This window comes from Oncorhynchus tshawytscha, linkage group LG14 (assembly GCF_018296145.1).
Source record: "Oncorhynchus tshawytscha isolate Ot180627B linkage group LG14, Otsh_v2.0, whole genome shotgun sequence".
In the NCBI taxonomy this organism is placed as follows: Eukaryota; Metazoa; Chordata; class Actinopteri; order Salmoniformes; family Salmonidae; genus Oncorhynchus; species Oncorhynchus tshawytscha.
Window position 1 is genome coordinate 22,768,306 of NC_056442.1, and position 21,823 is coordinate 22,790,128.

The 21,823-nt window shown below is 42.5% G+C and overlaps 1 protein-coding gene across 3 annotated transcripts; it reads right to left on the bottom strand.

Moving 5' to 3' along the window:
- Positions 1-1,498: 1,498 nt before the first annotated feature.
- LOC112266776 (periaxin) lies at positions 1,499-21,577 on the bottom strand. Of its 3 annotated transcripts, XM_024444562.2 has the most exons (7): positions 21,444-21,577; positions 13,655-13,710; positions 13,428-13,535; positions 12,021-12,143; positions 11,689-11,845; positions 11,056-11,249; positions 1,499-10,938 (listed from the first exon to the last, which is right to left on the bottom strand). In XM_024444562.2, exons 4-7 carry the CDS (start codon positions 12,048-12,050, stop codon positions 2,368-2,370), a joined length of 8,952 nt encoding a protein of 2,983 aa, XP_024300330.1. In that variant the 5' UTR covers positions 12,051-12,143; positions 13,428-13,535; positions 13,655-13,710; positions 21,444-21,577; the 3' UTR covers positions 1,499-2,367. The 3 variants fall into 3 exon arrangements, with proteins under 3 accessions (XP_024300330.1, XP_042153085.1, XP_024300331.1); XM_042297151.1 differs by lacking the exon at positions 13,655-13,710; XM_024444563.2 differs by lacking the exon at positions 1,499-10,938 and having other exon boundaries at positions 11,044-11,249.
- Positions 21,578-21,823: the final 246 nt, after the last annotated feature.

Here is a 21,823-nt window from a genome sequence, read left to right on the forward strand (position 1 = left end):
TGCAGGACAGACAACCAAGCTCAGAAAGCTTTACCAGTAACTAAAGAATGCTACTCACAGTTTGCTGCACGCATTAAAAAAATATTAGATAGCAAGGCTCTTGATCCAGGAGGGGATTCTCTGCTGTTACCAAGCAAAGCTTGATTTTGGAAGAAGCTAACCACTTAGCTAGATTGCTAACTAGCTACTAAATTAGCAAACAAAATGCACAACTGCAGAGCATTTAGCACATTTTAGACAGTTAAGACAGTTAATAGTTGTTAAACATTTAGTAATGAATACCATACTGTACCTAGATCACCTGGCACGTGCTGCACAGCACTGAGTGACTCACAAGGCTCCAGTCTCTCATTGTTTTGTGCTTGTAAACAAACACCAAGCGACTGGGGACTACAGGTAAGCTTCATAAGGAAAAATTGGAGATGTAGGTACACACTGTGTACAGCAACTCACCTGTTAGTGACACAAAACTGAAGGCGATCCGAGCAGAAACAGAAAAGGACACACAACTCACACAGCTGAGGAAAGTCATACAGGATGGATGGCCTGAGAGGAGAAAATGCCCTCATAGCATCTCAGAGTTTTGGGACCATTGTGATGAACTGTCACAGATCAATGGAATTGTTTTCAAGGGAGGGAAAATCATAATTCCTGACACTCTCAGAGAATAGATGATGTTGAAGATCCATGCTGGACACATGGGCATTTAAAAGTGCAAACAGAGAGCACGGGACATTTAGTTTTAGCCTGGAATGTGCAAACAAATAGAGGACATTGTTGTAAAATGCCAAACCTGTCTTGGTCGACGCCCCTCAAATACCAAAGAGCCCATGATACTTCATGATACCTTGCTAGAAGTTCGTGTTATACACCCTCCCTCCCTTGTCTAGTCACCTTCTGTATTATGTAACCATATCAAACGTAACATATCATACTAATTTAAGTGTCCCGGATTTACGTTTACTATGTTACATCTAGTCTGAAACCAGGCTGGTGGAGAAAGACCATCTCATTTCACGCAAGCACATTTCCATCCATGTTTACTCTCCTCGCCGACTCTCCTCAAATAACTTTGACCTTTTTCAAAAGGAAGCGAGAAGGGGACAGAGGAGAGAGGATGCAGGACAATTGGAATTGATAAAAGGCCGACGACTATGTTGTGATAAGGCGAGGAAGTATGTTTGAAATGTCTGCTGTATTTGACAGGAGAGGGTGCTGTTCGCCTAGAAAGAGAATCATTTGGAAGACGATACAATTTTTTTTTTTAGGAATATTAGGTTTATTAATAATATGATCTCTTAACAACATTATTGATAATGCCACTTTGATAACACTTTGCTTTGAAAACTGCTTATTGTGAAACCATAAGCACTGAAAACATAAGCACAAAGGTATTTGTAAAAAAAAATCTCTCTATACGTATAAACACTGTTAAACTGTGTTATCTGGTCATGTACATGTTCTCTCCTTGTCATGCATCATTCTAGATGGTTATTTCAAATTTTCAGCTCCAACAGGCATTAAATCTGGTTAAGGAAAACTTTGTAAACTTGTTTGACAGATGATTGCTGGGACTCTTCCCATGCAGTAGAGCACACACATTGAATTCCTACTTTCTAACTCACCAAAAAAGAAAAGGAAATTGGAGACATTGAGACATTGTTTTGTCCAAGAGGATTTGCATTCATTTTGAAATATTTCAATCTGCTTCTTTAAACCATGGCTTAAATATCAGATGATAGTTTCCTATTCTTTTAGGTTTTGTCTACTTAGCTTGATTCTCATAGAGAGTGTTGAAATGGATTGCATTGTAGAAGCCTTTAAATCTTACATTTCAATGTATGGTATAATTACAAAAAATCTTCATATATCAAAAAGAAAAAAACAAGCTGAAGTAAGTAAATGATTAAACCACAAATCTCACTCCATCCTGAAGCCTCAGTTACATTAACACAAATCTCTACTATCCTTAATACTATTCCAATCATCGGTAATATGAAAATAATTACATATTTCATTAAGTAAGCAGGCAACATGTCAATGTATTTACATACAAATTGCTTTTGGTAAATTGGTTTGTGTTCTTTGTCAGTCTAATTCTACAATCATGCCAAAGTAAATGTTGGTATATCAAATGGGAAGGCATTGAAAATAGACATTTCCTTTGGGAAATTAAAATGTGTGGTATTTTTGCATTAAAAAAAGATATCAACAATACATAATGAATTGACATTCAGATTTAAACCACTCAAATGATCAAAGACGATAAAGACTGAAATAGAAGGAAAACATGAAGGAACATTTACAAAAAACAGTCGTCACATCAGGACAGAGGGAAAATATATTACTCTCACATCTCTTCGGACTTCAGTGATTACAATGGGATAGCGATGTGTGGGTTTGACCAGTTCTGGACTCTGTTACCGTATTTTTTGTCGTCTTTGTTACCACAGTTACGGTTCCCTCCTTTGTTGTGGTAACATTCTCCTCAGACACCTCCTGCGTGGAGAACCTCGTGCTTGGCATCTGGAGCCGGAAGGTACCTGCAGTTTCATCTACACCCTGGCATTGGAGCGAGGATCTGCTGCCCTGGGGAGAACCTTCTGGTGTAATGAGGAGAATTCCTGTTGTTTTGGGTTTCAGGTTGAATTTGGGGGCCTTGAACCAGGTTGACTGCTTTCCTTCCAGCTCCTTCTTGCTGCTCTCAGCCTCTGCCTGCCCCCTAGACTTCCCTGGAACAAAGCCAATGGAGACCATGGGCGTTGTTGATTCTGAACTATCCTGATCTAGCATTTCTGTCCTGGCCGATGAGGACACCACACTGTCTTGAGTTTCCTCCTCTCCTTTTGACGTCTTCTTCTTAAATCCCGGGAAGGACATTTTGCCTGATTTCACTTTCTTCCTCTTGGTTTCTCCGTCAGTTCCTGAGGACTCCTTGACAAGCTTAGCACTCATTTCAAGGTCCTCTTCTCCACTGCCTATTTTTGAGTATGGCGAGGAGAACTCAATCTTTGGAAGCTTGAGCTTCACAAACGTAGCTTTATCCTCCTTGGATCCGTTCTGGAATGTTGAAACCTTCTCACCATTGAGGCTGGAACTAGACCCCTCACCTTTTAGGGTTACATCAAATGAACCTGTTTTGCCTGGAGAGAAGGTGACTTTGGGAATCTTTTGCTTTGCTCCCTTTGACTTGTCATCTCTATCCACATCTCCTTCAATGCTCAAAGCAACACTCTTTTCCTTGGATCCTGACTTTCCAAACGATGGCTTCATTTTGATCTTTGGCATTCTGATTTTAGCCTCTCCAGACTCGACACTTGCTTCACACATAGTGGACATAGTGGAGTGGTCTGTTTGGGGATTCACCAAAACAAATACAGCTTTTTTAACTTTGGGCATTTTAGGTCCTTCATACTCAACCTCTGGGTCCTTCAAATGTACTCTAGCTTCAGGTGAAGACATAGCAGGTAAAGCCACCCCGAACTTGGGTATTTTGATTTTTTGTCTTGTACTTGTATCTGCCCCTTGGTCCTCAGCTTGAGATGCTCCAATATCAAAGTCTATATCTGGTATTTTGAGGACTTTGATTCCAAGATTAGGTAATGTGAATCCATTCTCTGTGCCGGCATCTGTGCCAGTGGGCTCGGCAGAGCCTTGTTTGCTCTTCAGCCCCACAGACGGTAGAGTAACTTTTGGCATTTGAACCTTGATACCATCTTTGTTTTCTTGTTGTCCACTGTTGATTTGTGCTCCTCCTTGGCCAGTCATTGAAGGACCTGAGATCTCCACATTAGGGAGTTTGAATTTTGGCAATTTCGCACTCATCTCTGGACCATGACCTTCATCCTCTTGGCTGGCTCCTTTGGATACTGAGAAGCCCACATCTGGGAGGGAGATGTTTGGCAACACCGAACCAACTGCCTTCGCATCTGCCGCCACATCTGCACCTTTGCCAAGCTTTGTCTTCTTAATCATAAATCTACCACTGGCCCCTTCATTCTCTTTCCCAGTCTTCTTTGTGGTTGCATCTAATGCTTGATCTCCAGTGTTCTTCATTTTTGGCAATCCAATTTTGAATTTGGTGCTTTTGACTTTTGGCCCCTTACCTTTGGTACCAGAAGTTTTAAGGTCTAAGTCAGGCAACTCTATTATTTTTCTGTCCTTCTTTCCCTCAGCTTTATGGAAGCCTATATCCAGCTCCAGATCTCCTTTTGGGCACTCTATGTCTATTGTTGGCATTTTGATTTTCGTCTTATGGTCTCCCTCAGAATGTGAACCAGTTTTGTCTGAACTTTTCCCATGAACCTCAGCTTCATGGTTGGGGTTTCCAACATTCATGTCCAAATCAAGGTCGGGAGTTGTAAACTTTGGTAAACCAATCAAAGGCATTTTTATCTTTCCTTCTGCCTCAGCGTTGGGCTGTTTGATTTCAGCATCAATGTCACCAGAATTTCCCTTTGGCATTGTAATATCTATATTTGACAGTTTGATTTCTGGCATCTTATATCTTCCACCCTCACCATCCATTTCCAATTCAGGTGCATTAACATCTCCACTTTTTCCTTTTGGAAGTGATATGGCAATATTTGGCATTTTCATATGTGGCATCTTGAAATTTCCTCCTTTGACTTCCATTTCTGGTGCTCTAATTTCTCCATACTTTCCTTTCGGAAGTGATATATCTACCTTTGGCATTTTGAACTTTCCTTCCTCTGACTGAATTTCCATCTCTGGTGCTTCAATCTCTCCAGTTTTTCCTCTTGGAAGTGATATATCAACATTTGGCATTTTCATATGTGGCATCTTCAATTTTCTGCCCCCTCCTTCAATTTCTATTTCTGGTTCTTCAGTTTCTCCACCTTTTCCTTTGGGAAGTGATATATCAACATTTGGCATTTTCATATGTGGCATCTTCCATTTTCCCCCTCCTTCCATTTCCATTTCTGGTGTACTGATGTCTCCACTTTTTCCTTTTGGAAGTGATATATCAACATTTGGCATTTTCATATGTGGCATCTGAAATTTTCCTCCATCTCCCTCAATTTCCGATTCAGTTGGATTAACATCACCAGTGTTTCCTTTTGGAAGGGATATATGAATATTTGGCATTTTCATATGTGGCATCTTGAATTTTCCACCCTCTCCTTCAATTTCCACCTCTGGTCCTTCAATCTCTCCACTTTTTCCTTTTGGAATTGATACATCAATATTTGGCATTTTCATATGTGGCATCTTGAATTTTCCACCCTCTCCTTCAATTTCCACCTCTGGTCCTTCAATCTCTCCACTTTTTCCCTTGGGAAGTGATAAATCAATATTTGGCATTTTTACATGTGGCATCTTGAATGTTCCTCCATCTCCTTCCATTTCAATTTCTGGTGCACTTTTGTCTCCAGACTTTCCCTTCGGAAGTGATAAGTCTACCGTTGGTATTTTCATATGTGGCATCTTCAATTTTCCTCCATCTCCCTGAATTTCCATGTCTGGGCCTTCAATCTCTCCACTTTTTCCTTTGGGAAGTGATATGGCAATATTTGGCATTTTCATATGTGGCATCTTGAATTTTCCTCCTCCTTCCATTTCCATTTCTGGTGCACTTATGTCTCCATACTTTCCCTTTGGAAGTGATAAGTCTACCACAGGCATTTCCATATGTGGCATTTTGAAATTTCCGCCCCCTCCTTCAATTTCCATCTCTGGCCCTTCAATCCCTCCACTTTTTCCTTTGGTAAATGATATATCAACATTTGACATTTCCATATGTGGCATCTTGAATTTTACACCTTCTCCTTCAATTTCCACTGTGGATACATCCATTGCTCTATGTCTTCCTATTGGAAGTGATATGTCAACCTTTGGCATTTTAATGACAGGCATCTTGAATTTTCCACCCCTTCCTTCAATTTCAATCTTGGATGCATCAATGTTCCCAGTTTTTTCTTTAGGAAGTGATAAATCTATATCAGGCATTTTGATGTTTGGCATCTTAAATTTGCCTCCCTCCCCCTCAATTTTTGTTTCATGCTTGATTTTAGGCAGAGTTACATCAAGGTCAATTTTGGGTGCTGATACATCAATAGTTGGCATTTTAGGGATTTTCAGGTTTCCTTCATAACCTCTGATGTCAGCCTCAGACACATCCACCTCAGCCTTTGGGAGTAACACTTCTTGCTCAGATTTCTTGGCAGCTGGCAGGGATATCTCCACTGATGGTATTTTTACCTTTCCTGTGACATCTAGTTCAGCACTGGGTCCACTACTGTCAAAGTCTATCTCCTGTGAGCCAAACCCTGGCATGGAGAACTTGGGCATTTTGATTGTATCATCGGGTGCATGAATGCCACCTTTCCCTTCCATTCCACTATCCATTGAGACATCTATTTCTCCCTCTGGTAGTTTACCTTTAGGAGATGACTTCTTAAACTTTGGGAATTTTAGCCTATATTTTCTATTTGCTTTGTCCTCTGGATGTTCTACACTGATTCCTGGCTTTGGAATGTCAACTTTCCCCTTTTCTGTCTTGATTTCCACATCAGGGCTGGCTATTGATACATCTTTCTTAGATATTCCAAACATTGGCATTTTCATTTTGGGCTTCTTTAGTTTACCTTCTATTTTTCCCTCTCCGCGTATTTCTGCTGATGCTGGTCTGCCCTCACCATCCGCTCGCGGGGGGCTAATATCAATATCATCCTCTGTGCCATATCCTTCTAGGTTTACATCTCCACTAGACTTTCCACCAAATTTAGGGAGAGAAAATCTTGGCATTTTGAGAGAGATATCTGGCATGTCAAAACTTGACCCAGAGGATGGCCTTTCATCCTCTGCTTTTTGTAGCTCCGTCTCTTCCCTATCATCTCCTTCAGATTTTGACAGCCCAGAGTTGAAGTCAACCTTTGGTGCAGATACGTCTACTGTTGGCAGTTTAACAGTTGGTAACTTGACTCCACTCCTAACCTCTGCTTCAATTTTGGGCATTTTAAACTTCCCCCCTTTGACTTCAAGGCCTTCTTTGACATCACCCACCGGGTGCTTCATCTTTGGTAGTGACACATCAAATGAGGTCATATGAAACTTTCCTCCGTTTCCAGAATGTTCTTCAATGTCAGTTTCTCCCTCTGTTTTTCCTTTTGGAAGTAAAATATCAATCTTTGGCATTTCAAACTTCCCTCCTTTGACGTCCGGTCCCTCTAAACTGACATCTGGTTCTAGTGACTTCATTTTTGGAAGGGAAACGTCAAATGTAGGCATATGAAATCTTCCTCCTTTTCCAGAATGAACTTCAATATCAATTTCCCCCTCCATCTTTCCTTTGGGAAGTGAAATATCAATCGATGGCATTTCAATGTTTCCACCTTTGGCTTCGGGGCCTTCTACTTTGACTTCACCTTCAGGCAACTTCATTTTTGGAAGGGAAATGTCAATTGAGGGCATGTGAAACTTGCCTCCTTTGCCACCATGCCCCTCAACCTCAATATCTCCTTCAGTTTTCCCTTCAGGAAGAGAAATGTCAATGTTAGGTAACTGTATTTTGTTGCCTTTCCCTTCTGGTCCCTCTAGTTTGATGTCACCCTCTGGGAGCTTCATTTTTGGGAGCGATACATCAAACTTTGGCATATGAAACTTTCCTCCTTTTCCAGAATGTCCTTCCATGTCAATTTCTCCCTCTGCTTTTCCTTTTTGAAGTGAAATATCAATTGTTGGAATTTCAAACTTTCCATCTTTGGCTTCAGGGCCTTCTACTTTGACTTCACCCTCAGGCAACTTTATTTTTGGAAGAGAAATGTCAATTGAGGGCATGTGGAACTTTCCGCCTTTACCTCCATGCCCGTCAACCTGAATATCACATTCTGCCTTCCCCTTTGGAAGAGAATTGTCAATTTTAGGCATATGTATTTTACTGCCTTTCACTTCTGGCCCCTCTAATTTCATGTCACCATCATTTGACTTCATTTTTGGCAAGGACATGTCGCATGTGGGCATGTGAAACTTTCCTTTTTCCCCCAAATGTCCTTCAATGTTTATTCCCCCTTCTGTTTTTCCTTTTGGAAGTGAAATATCAATCTTTGGCATTTTAAACTTTCCACCTTTCACATCAGGGCCTTCTAGGCTGACTTCTCCTTCTGGTGTCTTCATTTTTGGATGTGATATATCCAATGCTGGCATTTGGAACTTGCCTCCTTTTCCAGAATGTCCTTGAGTGTCAATCTCACCCTTTTCCTTGGGAAGGGAAAAGTCCATTGTTGGCATATGAAACTTCCCTCCTTTGGCGTCCGGTCCTGCTAAACTGACATCTGGTTCTAGTGACTTCATTTTTGGAAGGGAAACATGAAATGTAGGCATATGAAATCTTCCTCCTTTTCCAGAATGTCCTTCAATGTCAATTTCCCCCTCCATCTTTCCTTTGGGAAGAGAAATATCAGTCGATGGCATTTCAATGTTTCCACCTTTGGCTTCGGGGCCTTGTACTTTGACTTCACCTTCAGGCAACTTCATTTTTGGAAGGGAAATGTCAATTGAGGGCATGTGAAGTTTTCCCCCTTTGCTTGCATGTCCCTTAGCTTCACCTTCCATTTTTCCTTTTGGAAGAGAAATGTTCATCGTTGGCATATTAATGTTCCCCCCTTTGACTTCAGGGACTTCTAGGCTGACTTCACCATCTGGTGTCTTCATTTTTGGAAGTGATATATCGAATGCTGGCATTTGGAACTTGCCTCCTTTTCCAGAATGTCCTTCAGTGTCAATCGCTCCCTTTCCCTTGGGAAGGGAAAGGTCAATTGTTGGCATGTGACACTTCCCTCCTTTGACTTCTGGTCCTTCTAAACTGGTATCTGCATCTGGTGACTTCATTTTTGGAAGAGAAATGTCACATGTGGGCATATGAAATTTGCCTCCTGCTTCAGAACCTCCTTCAACATTGATGTCACCTTCCGATTTTCCTTTTGGTAGTGAAATGCCAATTGTAGGCATTTTAAACTTCCCTCCTTTGACTTCAGGTCCCTCTGTGTTGACCTTACCCTCTGGTGACTTCAATTTCGGGAAAGAAATGCCGAATGTGGGCATCTTAAACTTGCCCCCTTTACTGACATGGCTTTCAATGTTAACTTCTCCTGCTGTTTTTCCTTTTGGAAGGGAAACATCCATTTTTGGCATCTCAACCTTTCCACCTTTAATTTCAGGTCCTTCTACTTTGGCTTTACCCTCCGGTAACTTTACTCTTGGAGCAGAAATATCAAATGAAGGCATGTGAGACTTTCCTCCTTTAGATGCATCTCCTTCAACGCTCATGTCACCTTCTGTTTTTCCTGTTGGAAGTGAACAATCTATAGTGGGCATATGAAATGTGATGCCTTTCACATCAGATCCTTCTATTTTCATGTCACCCTTTGGTAACCTTATTTTTGGAAGAGAGAACTTTCCTTCTTTTCCTACATTTGCATCAATGTTGACTTCACCCTCTGTTTTTCCTTTGGCAAGGGAAATATCAAGTGGGGGCATTTCAAACTTTCCCCCTTTCAATTCAGGTCCCTCTAAACTGGCATCACCCTTCATTTTAGGAGGAGAAATGTCACATGAGGGCATTTTGAACTTGCCTCCTTTTCCAGAATGTCCCTCAATGTTAATATTCCCCTCTGTTTTTCCTTCAGGGAGAGATATGTCAATAGAGGGCATTTTCATTTTGCTACCCTTCACTTCAGGTACTTCTACATTCCTTTCTCTCTCTGATGACTTCATTTTTGGTAGAGAAATGTCAAATGTGGGCATCTGAAATTGACCTCCTTTTCCTAAGTATCCTTCAATGTCCACCTCTCCCTCTGCTTTGCCTTTTGGGCGTAAGAGGTCAACTTTTGGCATGTTGAACTCCCCTTTGACTTCAGGCCCCTCTATATTCGTATGCTCCTCTGGAGACTTGAATTTTGGAAGAGAAACATCGAAAGTTGGCGTTTTGAACTTGCCTCCTTTTCCAATTTGTCCTTCCACATCAACATTTGCTTCTGCTGGTATCATCTTTGGCAGTGAAATGTCAACAATTGGCAGGAAAATTTTTCCACCCTTTTCTGGACCTTCAATATCCATGTTAGACGATCCAATCTTTGGTAATGCGATGTCAGTTTTGGGCATGGATATATTTGGCCCTTTAAAAAAGGGTCCCTCTATCTCGTCTGGCACTGTACGCCGGGTGTCCAGCTGCAGATCTATGTTGGGTGCAGAGATGTCAATAACTGGCATTTTAATGCCAGATAGGGCTGTTGACCCTTCAACTCCTTCAGCTAAACCTTTTGCTTTTATCTCACCATCAATTTCATCAGAGTGACAGGCTGAGGGGAGTCCTAATGAAAGCTCTACCTCTCTGTGCATCAATTTTGACTCCTCCTTGACTTTCACTTCTCGTTTCTGTAGGTCAACGTCCTTGTTTCCAGATGGCAAACTGAATTCCACTGAGGGTGGTGTGAATTTGACACCAGGAGGTTTCAGGTCCAGGGACCCTCCAGACAAGGCAGTGTCCGATTTAGTCTTTTTTGTTTTAGGGAAATGAATTCCGAACCTGTGGCCCTTTCCTTTGACTTTGACCTTAGCTCCAGGCACGTCTGGCAGGGAGACGTCAGCCTGTCCCGCTGGTTCTGTTATGTCAACTTCTCCTGTAGCCGCCTCAGCACCATTTGCTTTCATCCTGGAACACCTTATCGTCCTCTTCTTCCTGCCAGTGGCGACCACTCCTCCATGCTGCTCAGCTCCCTCTGCCTTCCCATCCTTCCCCAGCTTGAACTTGGGGAAGGCAAACTCCACATCAATGGGGTTGAGCTCCACCTTGGAAGGGGATCCCTCCATCTCTAACTCTGCTCCAGTGCTCCCTTTCTTGTTTTCCTTCAGCCTTTTCAATCCAAAACGTCCTCCCTTCTTTTTCTTTGCTTTGAAAGGTTTGATGCTCTTGACACTCTGCAACAGAGATGCAAGTATCAGTTAGGTGGGTGGACATGAAGCTGATGAATCTGGAATACCCAGTTGTATATCTCATTATCAAAATGGCAATTACAAATACGATCAAAGCCGTACCATTTTCTGCATCTTGGTTTTGGGTCCTTTCAGTTCCAAGCTGGAGGTGCCAGGGTGCATGGTGACATCAGCGCCGGTGATGGTCCTCTTCAGGAAAAAGGAGACTTTATAAGGCTCTGCACACTGCAAGATCTTCAGGGCATCCTCATACTTCACATTGTCAAAGTAGACTCTTGCACTGAGCAACTGATCTCCTGCAAGGACACCAATCAACCAGACAAAAGTGCATATGAGATAAAGGGAACTGGGGGAAATATTGAAGTCTCATAGTTGTGGTTTGCTTTTGACAATCAAAGGGAGGATATGAAAGGGCATGGCATTTTTGGATGTTTCCGTTTAATTTGCACAAGATAATGTACAGTTTGCACGTCAAAACAAGGTGATTGATCAATGACATTACTTACAATATATTACACAATACACTTAATGGAAGTGACACACGAAAGGGATGCTGATGGGATGGTTTCATCATTTTCAGTTATTTCTAGTATGGAATTAATGATATGTTTTAATAGCTTACTGTTTGACCTTCTCATTTCTATTTCTATCTATTAAACTAGTCCACAACTAATTTACCTCAGCTGTGTCTCATAGCTTTATATTCATGCAACTCTAATCTCCCCGTCCAGTTACCTTGCTGGAGGCTAAGATGCTTTGCTGCAGTGGAGTCTTTAAGGACGTCCTTAATGAAGAGGCCTCGCTCCCCTCCACCTGTGACACTGTAGCCACTGGCTCCAGCCTCAGCCTCTGTCTCCAGCACAACCTCCACCACCTCAGATGCAGCCTCCTCCTGTAAAGACACACCAGAGGAGAGGGTTTCCTCACAAGTCTCTTGTCTTCAAATGTAAACCGTAGAATGGCACGCGATTCTGAGTGTTTTCTAGGCATGTGTAAATATCGACAGCGATATCACCAAACTACGTGGTTACTGTTTCATGTGTAATAGTTGTTTCTTGGCTCTTTACCACTGCTTGGGCGTCTGTTGAAGAATCCATCTCTGCTTGGGCCAAATGAGACGTCTCTTTCAGGTGGCTTCTCTTCAGACTCAGCACCTGCTTCAGCTCTGCATGCAGCTTCTCTTTCTGAACCTAAAAGGAAGGAAGCATTGTATCTGTGTTGATGACTCAGTTGATTGGACCGTGATAGTAATGATAATAGTTCCGTCATGGGTTCAAATCCAGCATGGGCCACACACAATATAGGTTATTGTGTGTTAACTGTAAGTCCTTTGGATAAAAGTATTTGGCAGGTAAATTACCTTGTAAGCATAGGGGATTGAACCCCAATGAGCTGTGTGTGTGTGTGTGTGTGTGTGTGTGTGTGTGTGTGTGTGTGTGTGTGTGTGTGTGTGTGTGTGTGTGTGTGTGTGTGTGTGTGTGTGTGTGTGTGTGTGTGTGTGTGTGTGTGTGTGTGTGTGTGTGTGTGTGTGTGTGTACCAATTAAATTAGCCTATGAATACTATGGGATATGGAGAGAAAATACCTATTGGGGATTGACAGAATACCTTCATTATAGCCACACTCATTCTTCTCACACTCAGATTAGAGACATTATTTCTCTGATTACATGGGCTTGGACATACTCTATAAGCATTATGTTAGCTGCAGCGCTGACCCCAACCTCACTGACTGAAGTACAATGACACAGTCAAAACCTGCTGAAGTCATTCTCTCTCCTGGTCGCTTCTCTCAACCTAAACAACCATTCATTTGGCCAAGCTCTGCAGAGATCCCACTGTTTTCATACAGTAGGTGGCAGGGCACAGTGGCAACAACAATTGACATCTTGTGTTAGCACACCAGGTGTTGGGGACTAGAGGATATGTCATAAACATTATTATAATGCATAATACTGTTGTCAATTCTGAAATGCTTCAACCTTTAAATTTTTTTTAAAAAGGATATACGAGTGACGTGAAAATATTATACGCCAAAGAGTGCATGTCCATAAACACACAGTGTATTGTTTGCTTTCCTAATTTATATTTAGACCCCTCCCATGTACTTAATTCCGAGTGTCAGCTCCTCCCCTCAGACGCTATAGGGTCCTACATGTAAGCTGAACAGGTCTAAGCTCTCCTTCATTCCCATGTCTATCATAAAGTGAGCCGGATTAGTACGCCACTGACAGAATGTAAGGGAAATGTGCAATATGTATTATGTATGTGGCTATATGTGAAGTGTACAATGTGCATGACAGGGGTAACAGCCAATGCATCTATTATGTTGAGTGTGTAATGTACAGTGACTATTTTGTGTATACATCAGTACTGTGTGTCTGAGACAGATTTCCCCTCGGGGACATTAAAGTTCACCATTTCCTATCCTTCCCTGGCTTGAGTGTGTTAGGGTATCCAAACAGTCTCCACTCACCACTCTCTCTGGGCTCTCCTGGTCCTCTGGGGAGGCACTGTGGTGAGGGTTGGCGTGGGGGGCGGTGGGAGGCCTGTCCGAAGGGGGAGACCACCTTTTGTCCTTCACCTGGCTCAGTAGAGGAGATACCAAGTTCAACAGGTCAGTAAACAGCACTGCGGGACACCACTTCATATATGGTACATAGCATCTCCGGAACAAGTGAAAGCCACATAGTGGCTACTCACGGCTGGGTCTCTGGCCTGCGTAAATACATGACTTTCTTCCAATTCTCTGTCAGAGTCTGCAGACAGAAGGAGATTGGGTCAATGTTGGCATGTGAGGCACTGACAGGGGACAGATCAGAGATCTCAACCAGACTACATCACTTCGTAGACATCAGTGGCTTTACTTTGTCTGCTTTGAACCCACTTCTACATTGGCATGACATAATGTCATGGATACATGGATACCCCACATGGATTCAAGATGATACATTCTCTATTAGATATGTTTTAGCTTGCGGCATGCTCGATGATTTCCAACCATTTGGTTTAGTGACCGGCCTCTCAGACTGCGGTGCATTGCTATGGCACTCTTGGAATTATTTCCACGGTTTTGCATATCGCTGCACCACCCTAGCCCCTCAATACCCTTCTACTTATAGGTAGGAGGCACTTGACATTTTTCACACTATATGGTTTGGTCCCCAGCAATGTCATGCATGTCCCACCCTTTTGGTTTCATGTGATGGCTTTTTGATCAGCTTTGGCGTGTGTGTTTATGCGTGTGTGCGTGTTTGTCAAGGGGGATCCAGTATTCAGTGTCGGCATATTTCTCATGCCTCTGTGTGGTGTCAGAGTGTCGGGTGACTCAGCCGGTCATGAGAACAAATTAGACATTCAGAGTGCTCTTGTACAAGATGGCTAAACGTTGTGAAAGCAGCAACAACCGCCTTGGATAGTATGCTTCATGAGTACTGGACATTTCAACAATAAGGGTGTTACGCATCTGATCTTTTATGATCTATATAACGTTAATACCAGCATCAAGAAATAGCTAAATGACTAACTTCTTGATATAGCTAAATTAAACAAACCTTTGAGCTTGTGTCCATAATACCCAGTTTAAACAGAGTTCAAATTATACCGTGACATTCGGGGGGGGGGTCTCTATATATTTTTTTCATGGGACCCCCCTAGTCTCTGTGTGCACAAGCGTGACATTTTTTTTGATGGGGCTAATCATAAAGATGTCATTTAGTGGGTAAAAATGTATGACCTTTTAATGTGCCATGAACACAGGAACACAACCAGCCATGATGTTTTCACCTGATTGTCAAACAAACCACTTAAATAGTAGGCTACCTGCGCATGTTCGTCACTCGAAGATGATTTCAGCATCCAAACAGTTGCACCGTGCACCCATTTGACATATGGAAAGAGACATCTGTTACAAAACACCAACAAGTGTAATGACATGCGGTGATTGTCATTAGGTTTACACTCTTGTAGCCTGAACTCATTGCTGCCTTTTGCTGACAAAATTACCTTTTTTTTTGCAGAAAGAAAAGTCGGGGCTGAATGCAAGACTGTCCCGGGATGACAAATGCAGCCACATTATTATAATTTGTTAAAACCATGACACAGAGGTGGGGGTGTTTGTTTAATTCAGGATTAAGCTATTATTTGAATATTTACCACTGTAGCAGTAGGCTACACATTTCATTTTTAAACAAATAGGAGAATGGCTCAAGTAGCATTATTTAGAGACCAGCAGCCCCAAAGTTTGACTTTTGTTGCATTTAGGGGGGCTCCCTAATTAGAGTTGATAATGAAGTAACAGACCTTGACTTGGGGGTCCGCTATTTGCTTCTAGGATATGGGAAAGGACAGGACAGTTCACTAACATTCTCCCAACATCAAGCAGCCTGATCCCAGTCTCAGCAGGGTATCAGTCAGGACACTAGTTAAGAACGGGATAAGACTGGGATCTTGTGATGTGTGGCCTTGTTGTCAGCGGATTGTGCAACAACAACAACGCCAGAGGAATGAAAGCGATATGAGCTATCTAATCTCCAATTGAGCAGCAACTAATCGAATTATAATTTAAATATGTTTCTACTGTGGAGTGGTTATGAAGTCAGGTTTCTGCCATTGGTATTGTGCCCTTAGTATGGTACTCTGCATTGCTTTCATAAATGTACCCTTTTAAATATACCTGCACAACTGAGTTCTTAGCATAGACCTACCCTTATCCATCATAGTGTTTGATACTGGAATTGTCTCTCTGAAGAAGAATATTGCTCAAGGACTACAAGCAAAGGGAACACGCAGATCTAGAGAGGTCTCAGGGAGATGCTTTCAGCAGTGGAGACCAGACTGTTTCACTCACAGAGTTCCAACAAATACACAGTGTGCGTGTACTATGTAGTAGGAAATGGGCCTAATATATTCACCTAATAAATATTTAAATATCCTCACATATAGTAAACATAGCTGTGATAGGAAGCGCTGTGTGTCTTGTTTGCTCTGTGTATATTTTGCAGTAGTTGAGTCCTAGGGGCTTCCAGGTCAGTTACTTTGGACACTGATTTGGCTAGTCATCTAGACACCATGTCCAAATACTAATAGAATTCTGCAGAGGATCAATTGTGTTTGTTTTTCTCCATCATTTCGAAAGTTACAGTAATTGGGTTAGCAACTAGGCAACTAAAAGAGAGTCCTCTAAAGTGTGAAGAAAATCAATTTCACTTGGACTGAAAACATTGGAGAGTCATCTACAGTAACCATCACATTGACAGTCTACCACCAGTTACCCCATATGTACAGCCATAGTATGTAGTATTAAGACACACACAGAGCAGCTACAGACCTTCTGTGTGGAGAAAGCTAACCTGATTGGTGCTATTTCAATGAATGTCATGAGACCCAGGATGAAGAGGAAGGACCCTTTGTGTACACTATTAATCAATACTATTCCTGTAATAAGTTGACGTGCAAATGTATCAACCAAATAGCATCACGATTTACAGAGAAAAAGTGGTTAGTGTGTGTACAACCAGGGATAAAGTTAGTCTAAAGCTATTGGATTTGGAGGAACAGTTTATTCAAACAGTTCAATGCCGGGGCACTATATGATTCATGAAAAGACCTCCTAAAATTACTACACATAGATTTAAGTGTTCCCAAATGCCCCCATCTGTTTTCGTCAGTTATTGATCTCTACTTTCCCATGAAGATGGACTACTTCCACTAGAGGGGACCTATGCCAACTTGAGTTGTGGTGATGAAAAAAATACCAAAAAAAATGTATTCCCCCAACTGTGTCCAAAACAAACCCACGTTAAACTCCACGACGTTAACTACTGGATGTTGTCAATTCCCTGTTTATCAGGCCAATGAAGGGGAAGCCCTACTCTGCATAGCTGGCATTCCCAGAAATGTTTGAGACTTTAGACCATACAGATTATTTTTGGTTAAAAACAAAAACACTCCAGGACACTTTTGTTGTCTGAAACTAAACAGAAAATACGTAGAAATTATAAGGAAACTATACGTTTTCAAATAACTGCGCTTTTTCTGGCCCGCAAATTGCTTTGACGAACACATCGGTGAAGAAATAAATCTGTGCGGCCCTCCGCTGAATTTTCAAATGTTGCCCTCGAGACAAAATGATTACCTACTCCTGCTTTAAACTGTTCATTTGGACTACACTGTGCTACTGTAATACCATAAGGTACACACAGTGGCAAGAAAAAGTATGTGAACCCTTTGGAATTACCTGGACTTATATATAAATTGGTCATAAAATGTGATCTGATCTTCATTTAAGTCACAGCAATAGACAAACACAGTCCGCTTAAACTAATAACACACAAACAATTATACGTTTTCATGTCTGTCACATGAGTTGACGCTGGAGAGACGAAGCAGGTACGGGGAGTAAAACATTGAATAAATAACGGACATGGAACGAGACAGGAACAGCATCAGTAAACAGGTAACACAAACAAAAGACAATTCATGCAGAAGCGGGGAACAGACGTGGGGAACTGACAAATATAGGGGAGGTAATAACAGGTGATGAGTGAGTCCAGGTGAGTCCAATATCGCTGATGCACGTGAAGAGGGAAGGCAGGTGTGCGTAATGGATGATAGGTTTGCGTGATGCAGGGCAGCCTGGCGCCCTCAAGCGCCGAGGGGGCCAGCAATAACCTCAACCAAACATTTTCCTGTAGTTGCGGATCAGAGCTGCACAACGGTCAGGAGGAATTACTGAAGGCGTATTTTCTTCTGTTGAAGCCTTTCTGTTGTTGAAGCCTTTACATTCTCCTGCTAAATGTCTTGATACACTTGGAAATAATTTTTTACGTCAATGATAGCAAGCTGTCCAGGCCCTGAGGGAGCAAAACAGCTCCAAACCATGATGCTCCCTCCACCATACTTTACAGTTAGGATGAGGTTTTGATGTTGGTGTGCTGTGCCTTTTTTTCTCCACACATAGTGTTGTGTGTTTCTTCCAAACAACTCAACTGTAGTTTCATCTGTCCACAGGATATTTTGCCAGTAGCGCTGTGGAACATCCAGGTGCACTTTTGCAAACTTCAGACGTGCAGCAATGTTTTTTTTGAACAGCAGTGGCTTCTTCAGTGATGTCCTCCCATGAACACCATTCTTGTTTAGTGTTTTACATATCGTAGACTCATCAACAGAGATGTTAGCATTTTCCAGAGATTTCCGTAAGTCTTTAACTGACACTAGGATTCTTCTTAACCTCATTGAGCATTTTGCGCTGTGCTCTTAAAGTCATCTTTGCAGGATGGCCACTCCTAGGGAGAGTAGCAACAGTGCTGAACAACAGTGCTGAACAATTTATCTTACCGTGGACTGATGAACATCAAGGCTTTTGGAGATACTTTTGTAATTTGTAACCCTTTCCAGCTTTACGCAAGGCAACAATTCTTAATCTTGGGTCTTCTGAGATCTCTTTCGTTCGAGGCATGGTTCACATCAGGCAATGCTTCTTGTGAATAGCAATGTCAAATTTTGTGAGTGTTTTTTTATTGGGCAGTCATTAGCCTAGGGGTTCTTTTTCCAACCTACACTGTGAATGTTTAAACGATGTATTCAATATAGACAAGAAAAATACAATCATTTGTGTGTTATTAGTTTAAGCAGACTGTGTTTGTCTATTGTTGTGACTTAGACGAAGATCAGATCTAATTTGATGACCAATTTATGCAGAAGACCAGATCATTCCAAAGGGTTCACATACTTTCTCTCACTGCTGTACATATATCTCAGATACAATATCCTATTTAAAAACTGAACTTTATGAAACAGGAGACATCTATAATTTATCGTGGTATATTCTATTCTTCACTAGCAGTTGCCTTGGACTGTTAATACATCAGTATGAGGACAAAATACGGTTTCAGTGTCAGTGTGACTTATGAATACATACAAACATACATGTCTGGTCTAAACATGGAGGTAATCAGTCCTATGACTCTGGTGAGAGGTATGGCATAGTAGTACCCAACATGGATTCCTAAAGCATCATGTGTTCCCTGAACATAAGTCAGACATTAGAGTATTAGGAGAGTCTGTAGTCAGGTAAAGCACAACCTGAATACACGAAACTAACATGTAACAGGGAACTGAAAATGTGATTGTCTTAGCCATGTCTTTGAAAGAGAACTATGGGAACTGAAGTTCAGACATAGGGAGGATCTTATTGTCCTTTGAATGCTCAGATGGAAAAATCAGCCACACCCTGGAGCGGACAGGAAATATCTCTTTGTAAACAGGAAACTGGGATATTTTGTGAGATAAATACTCAACAAGGAGGGCAAGACACAAACAACCTTCCTTCTCCCATGATAATTAAGCAATAAGGGCCAAGGGGGTGTGGCATATGGCCAATATAACACGGCTAAGGGCTGTTTTTTAGGCACAACGCAAACCTCTGAGGTGCATTTTTTCTATTTTAAACTGGTTACCAACGTAATTAGAGTTTACAGTAAAAATAAATGTATACGCTTTGATATACCACGGCTGTCAGCCAATCAGCATTTAGGGCTCGAACCACCCAGTTTATAATGTCAAATATAGCACTGTTGGGTGATGAATAATGTATTCAAAGCACTGGCATACATCTTAAATCTAGCTTTTATCTGTGTATTTTGATAGCAGTTTCCCTGTGTCAAACTGTGTTTCCTTGTGAGTTTCCCCAGCTTCCTCCAAATCGCCCAACCGCCTCTTGACCCTACTACTTCCTCATCTACTACCGACCCGCCCACTGCTCAAGAAACCTGTCGCTAGGAAACTGTCCTATACACATTAGTTCATACTAACTCTGTCACACTCTCCTACAGCGCAAACAGGATAGGATTCCTGTGATATTATACCTACACTTATACCTTCACTTACACCTACACTTTCCCAGTAATAAGAACTCCCATAAACGTTCATATTTCCATGAAAATCTTATGATTTATCTATAACCCTCTGGCGTGGCTGAATCCACAACATTGTAGAGGGTCGCATACAGTCCCAAAAGCTCTGCCACTATCCTAACCTGAGATACATGCACCACAGGCACCTACCCACCGCAACAATCCACCTCTTCCACATGAACTGTCCACAAACTATGGAACTATTTCAGACGTGATTTTGGGAGGGTTAGCTGCCTGCATTAGCCTCCGCTATGCAGTAGTATAAACATCTAACCATAGTATATCGACAACATTCATAACAGGTCCGTGCAGTGACGTTAACTCCAGAGCAGACTCTACCTCCCACCCCCATGGATGGTGCTGGTGTCCCATTAACACATTTGACCCCCCCCCTCAGAGGAATGGCAGGGGGATCACACACACAGACATTCAGCACATGCCATCAAAGGGAGGAGAGGGCTTTGGGAACACGACCCCACCAAGCCGCACTGCTTCTTGACACAGTGCTCGCTTAATCCGTAAGCCAGCTGCACCAATGTGTCGGAGGAAATGCCGTACAGCTGGTGGCCGGAGTCAGCATGCACTGTGCCCGGCCCGCCACAAGGAGTCGCTAGAGCGCGATGGGACAAGAACATCCCAGCCGGCCAAACCCTCCCCTAACCCAGACGACGCTGGGCCAATTGTGCGCCACCTCATGGGTCTCCCGGTCGCGGCCGGCTGCGACACAGCCCAGGATCAAACCCGGGTCTGTAATGACGTCTTTAGCACTGCGATGCAGTGCCTTAGACCTCTGCGCCACTTGGGAGGCCAGCTTATACTTTTACACAATACTTATATGTCTGTTATCGTCATTCCAACCTAGCCTTAACCCTGGGTGGGTCTTGCCCTCAATAGCAGGTTTTCCATTCTACCCACCTTGCCATGGCATCCCAAGCCGTTGGGCTGGGGAGCAACACTCAGATCCTGTGACCGGCAGGTTGCAGCTGTTGCCCGTGTGTAAAAGTAAGACGAAGTGTTTGAAACAACCACGCGCTGCTGCTACCTATCAGTATGCACGCGGGAACAGCAGCAGGCAGCAGCAACCATGCTGAGCATATTGTGTGGTGACATAGCCCTATGTTATCAACAATACAAGTGGCATTTGTCCTTCTAAATGGCCTGTGCACTTATCCAACAAACAATACCTAAGGGTGTGCAGTCTCCAGACTGCGGTCTATCCTGCACAACCCTTTGCACAGTTGGACAAACTTTTCTATAAAATAAGGGGGGAAAGAACATTCTCAAACAACGATGCAGATAACTAGATGAAAAGATATGACATGAACAATACTTAGGTATATTACCACCAGTGATCTTGATTCCATTCTGCACTATGTACAAACATTTGAACAGCCATAACACAGAGGTTAAAAAAGCCCTGCCACTCTCCTAACCTGAGATACATGCACCACAGGCACCTACCCACTGCAACAATCCACCTCTTCCACATGAACTGTCCACAAACTCTCAGATCTAAGAAGCCATAAGGAGTCAGATGTCAGACAATTCCACTGTAGTGAGATTGAGACTCATCCTACCTGGTTGATACCACTGTCTCAGTGTGCTTCCTCCCTGGGTAGAGGGGAGAGATTCACCAGGCTGATGAGCTGAAATCACACACTGTTCTCTGTCAAACTCTCACTCACTAACTCCTAATCACCCTGTTACCAGTCAGCCTGTCCCTTCACTGAAACCTCAGTGGGGAAATCTCTAGGTGGGACGCATCGAGAGCACTGATTGGACGAGGGCAAAGGGATGCCCCCATATTAGGAAGGTGAGGGGCAGGACTATCAAGATAGGAGGAGGAGGAGGAGGAAGGGGACAAAAACTTTGACAGGACTCATGCATGAGCTTTCTCCTGCTGCAGATTTGAGAAAAAGGCAGGGAACTACTCTTCTTCAGCGACATGTAAATTGCC

Excerpts from the sequence above, each read along its gene's own strand:
- LOC112266776 (XM_042297151.1), bottom strand. The coding sequence starts at position 12,050 with ATGGATTCTTCAACAGACGCCCAAGCAGTG. Across the intron at positions 11,846-12,020 it reads CAACAGACGCCCAAGCAGTG|GAGGAGGCTGCATCTGAGGT; the intron begins GTAAAGAGCCAA and ends GTGTCTTTACAG. Across the intron at positions 11,250-11,688 it reads GCATCTTAGCCTCCAGCAAG|GAGATCAGTTGCTCAGTGCA; the intron begins GTAACTGGACGG and ends GTGTCCTTGCAG.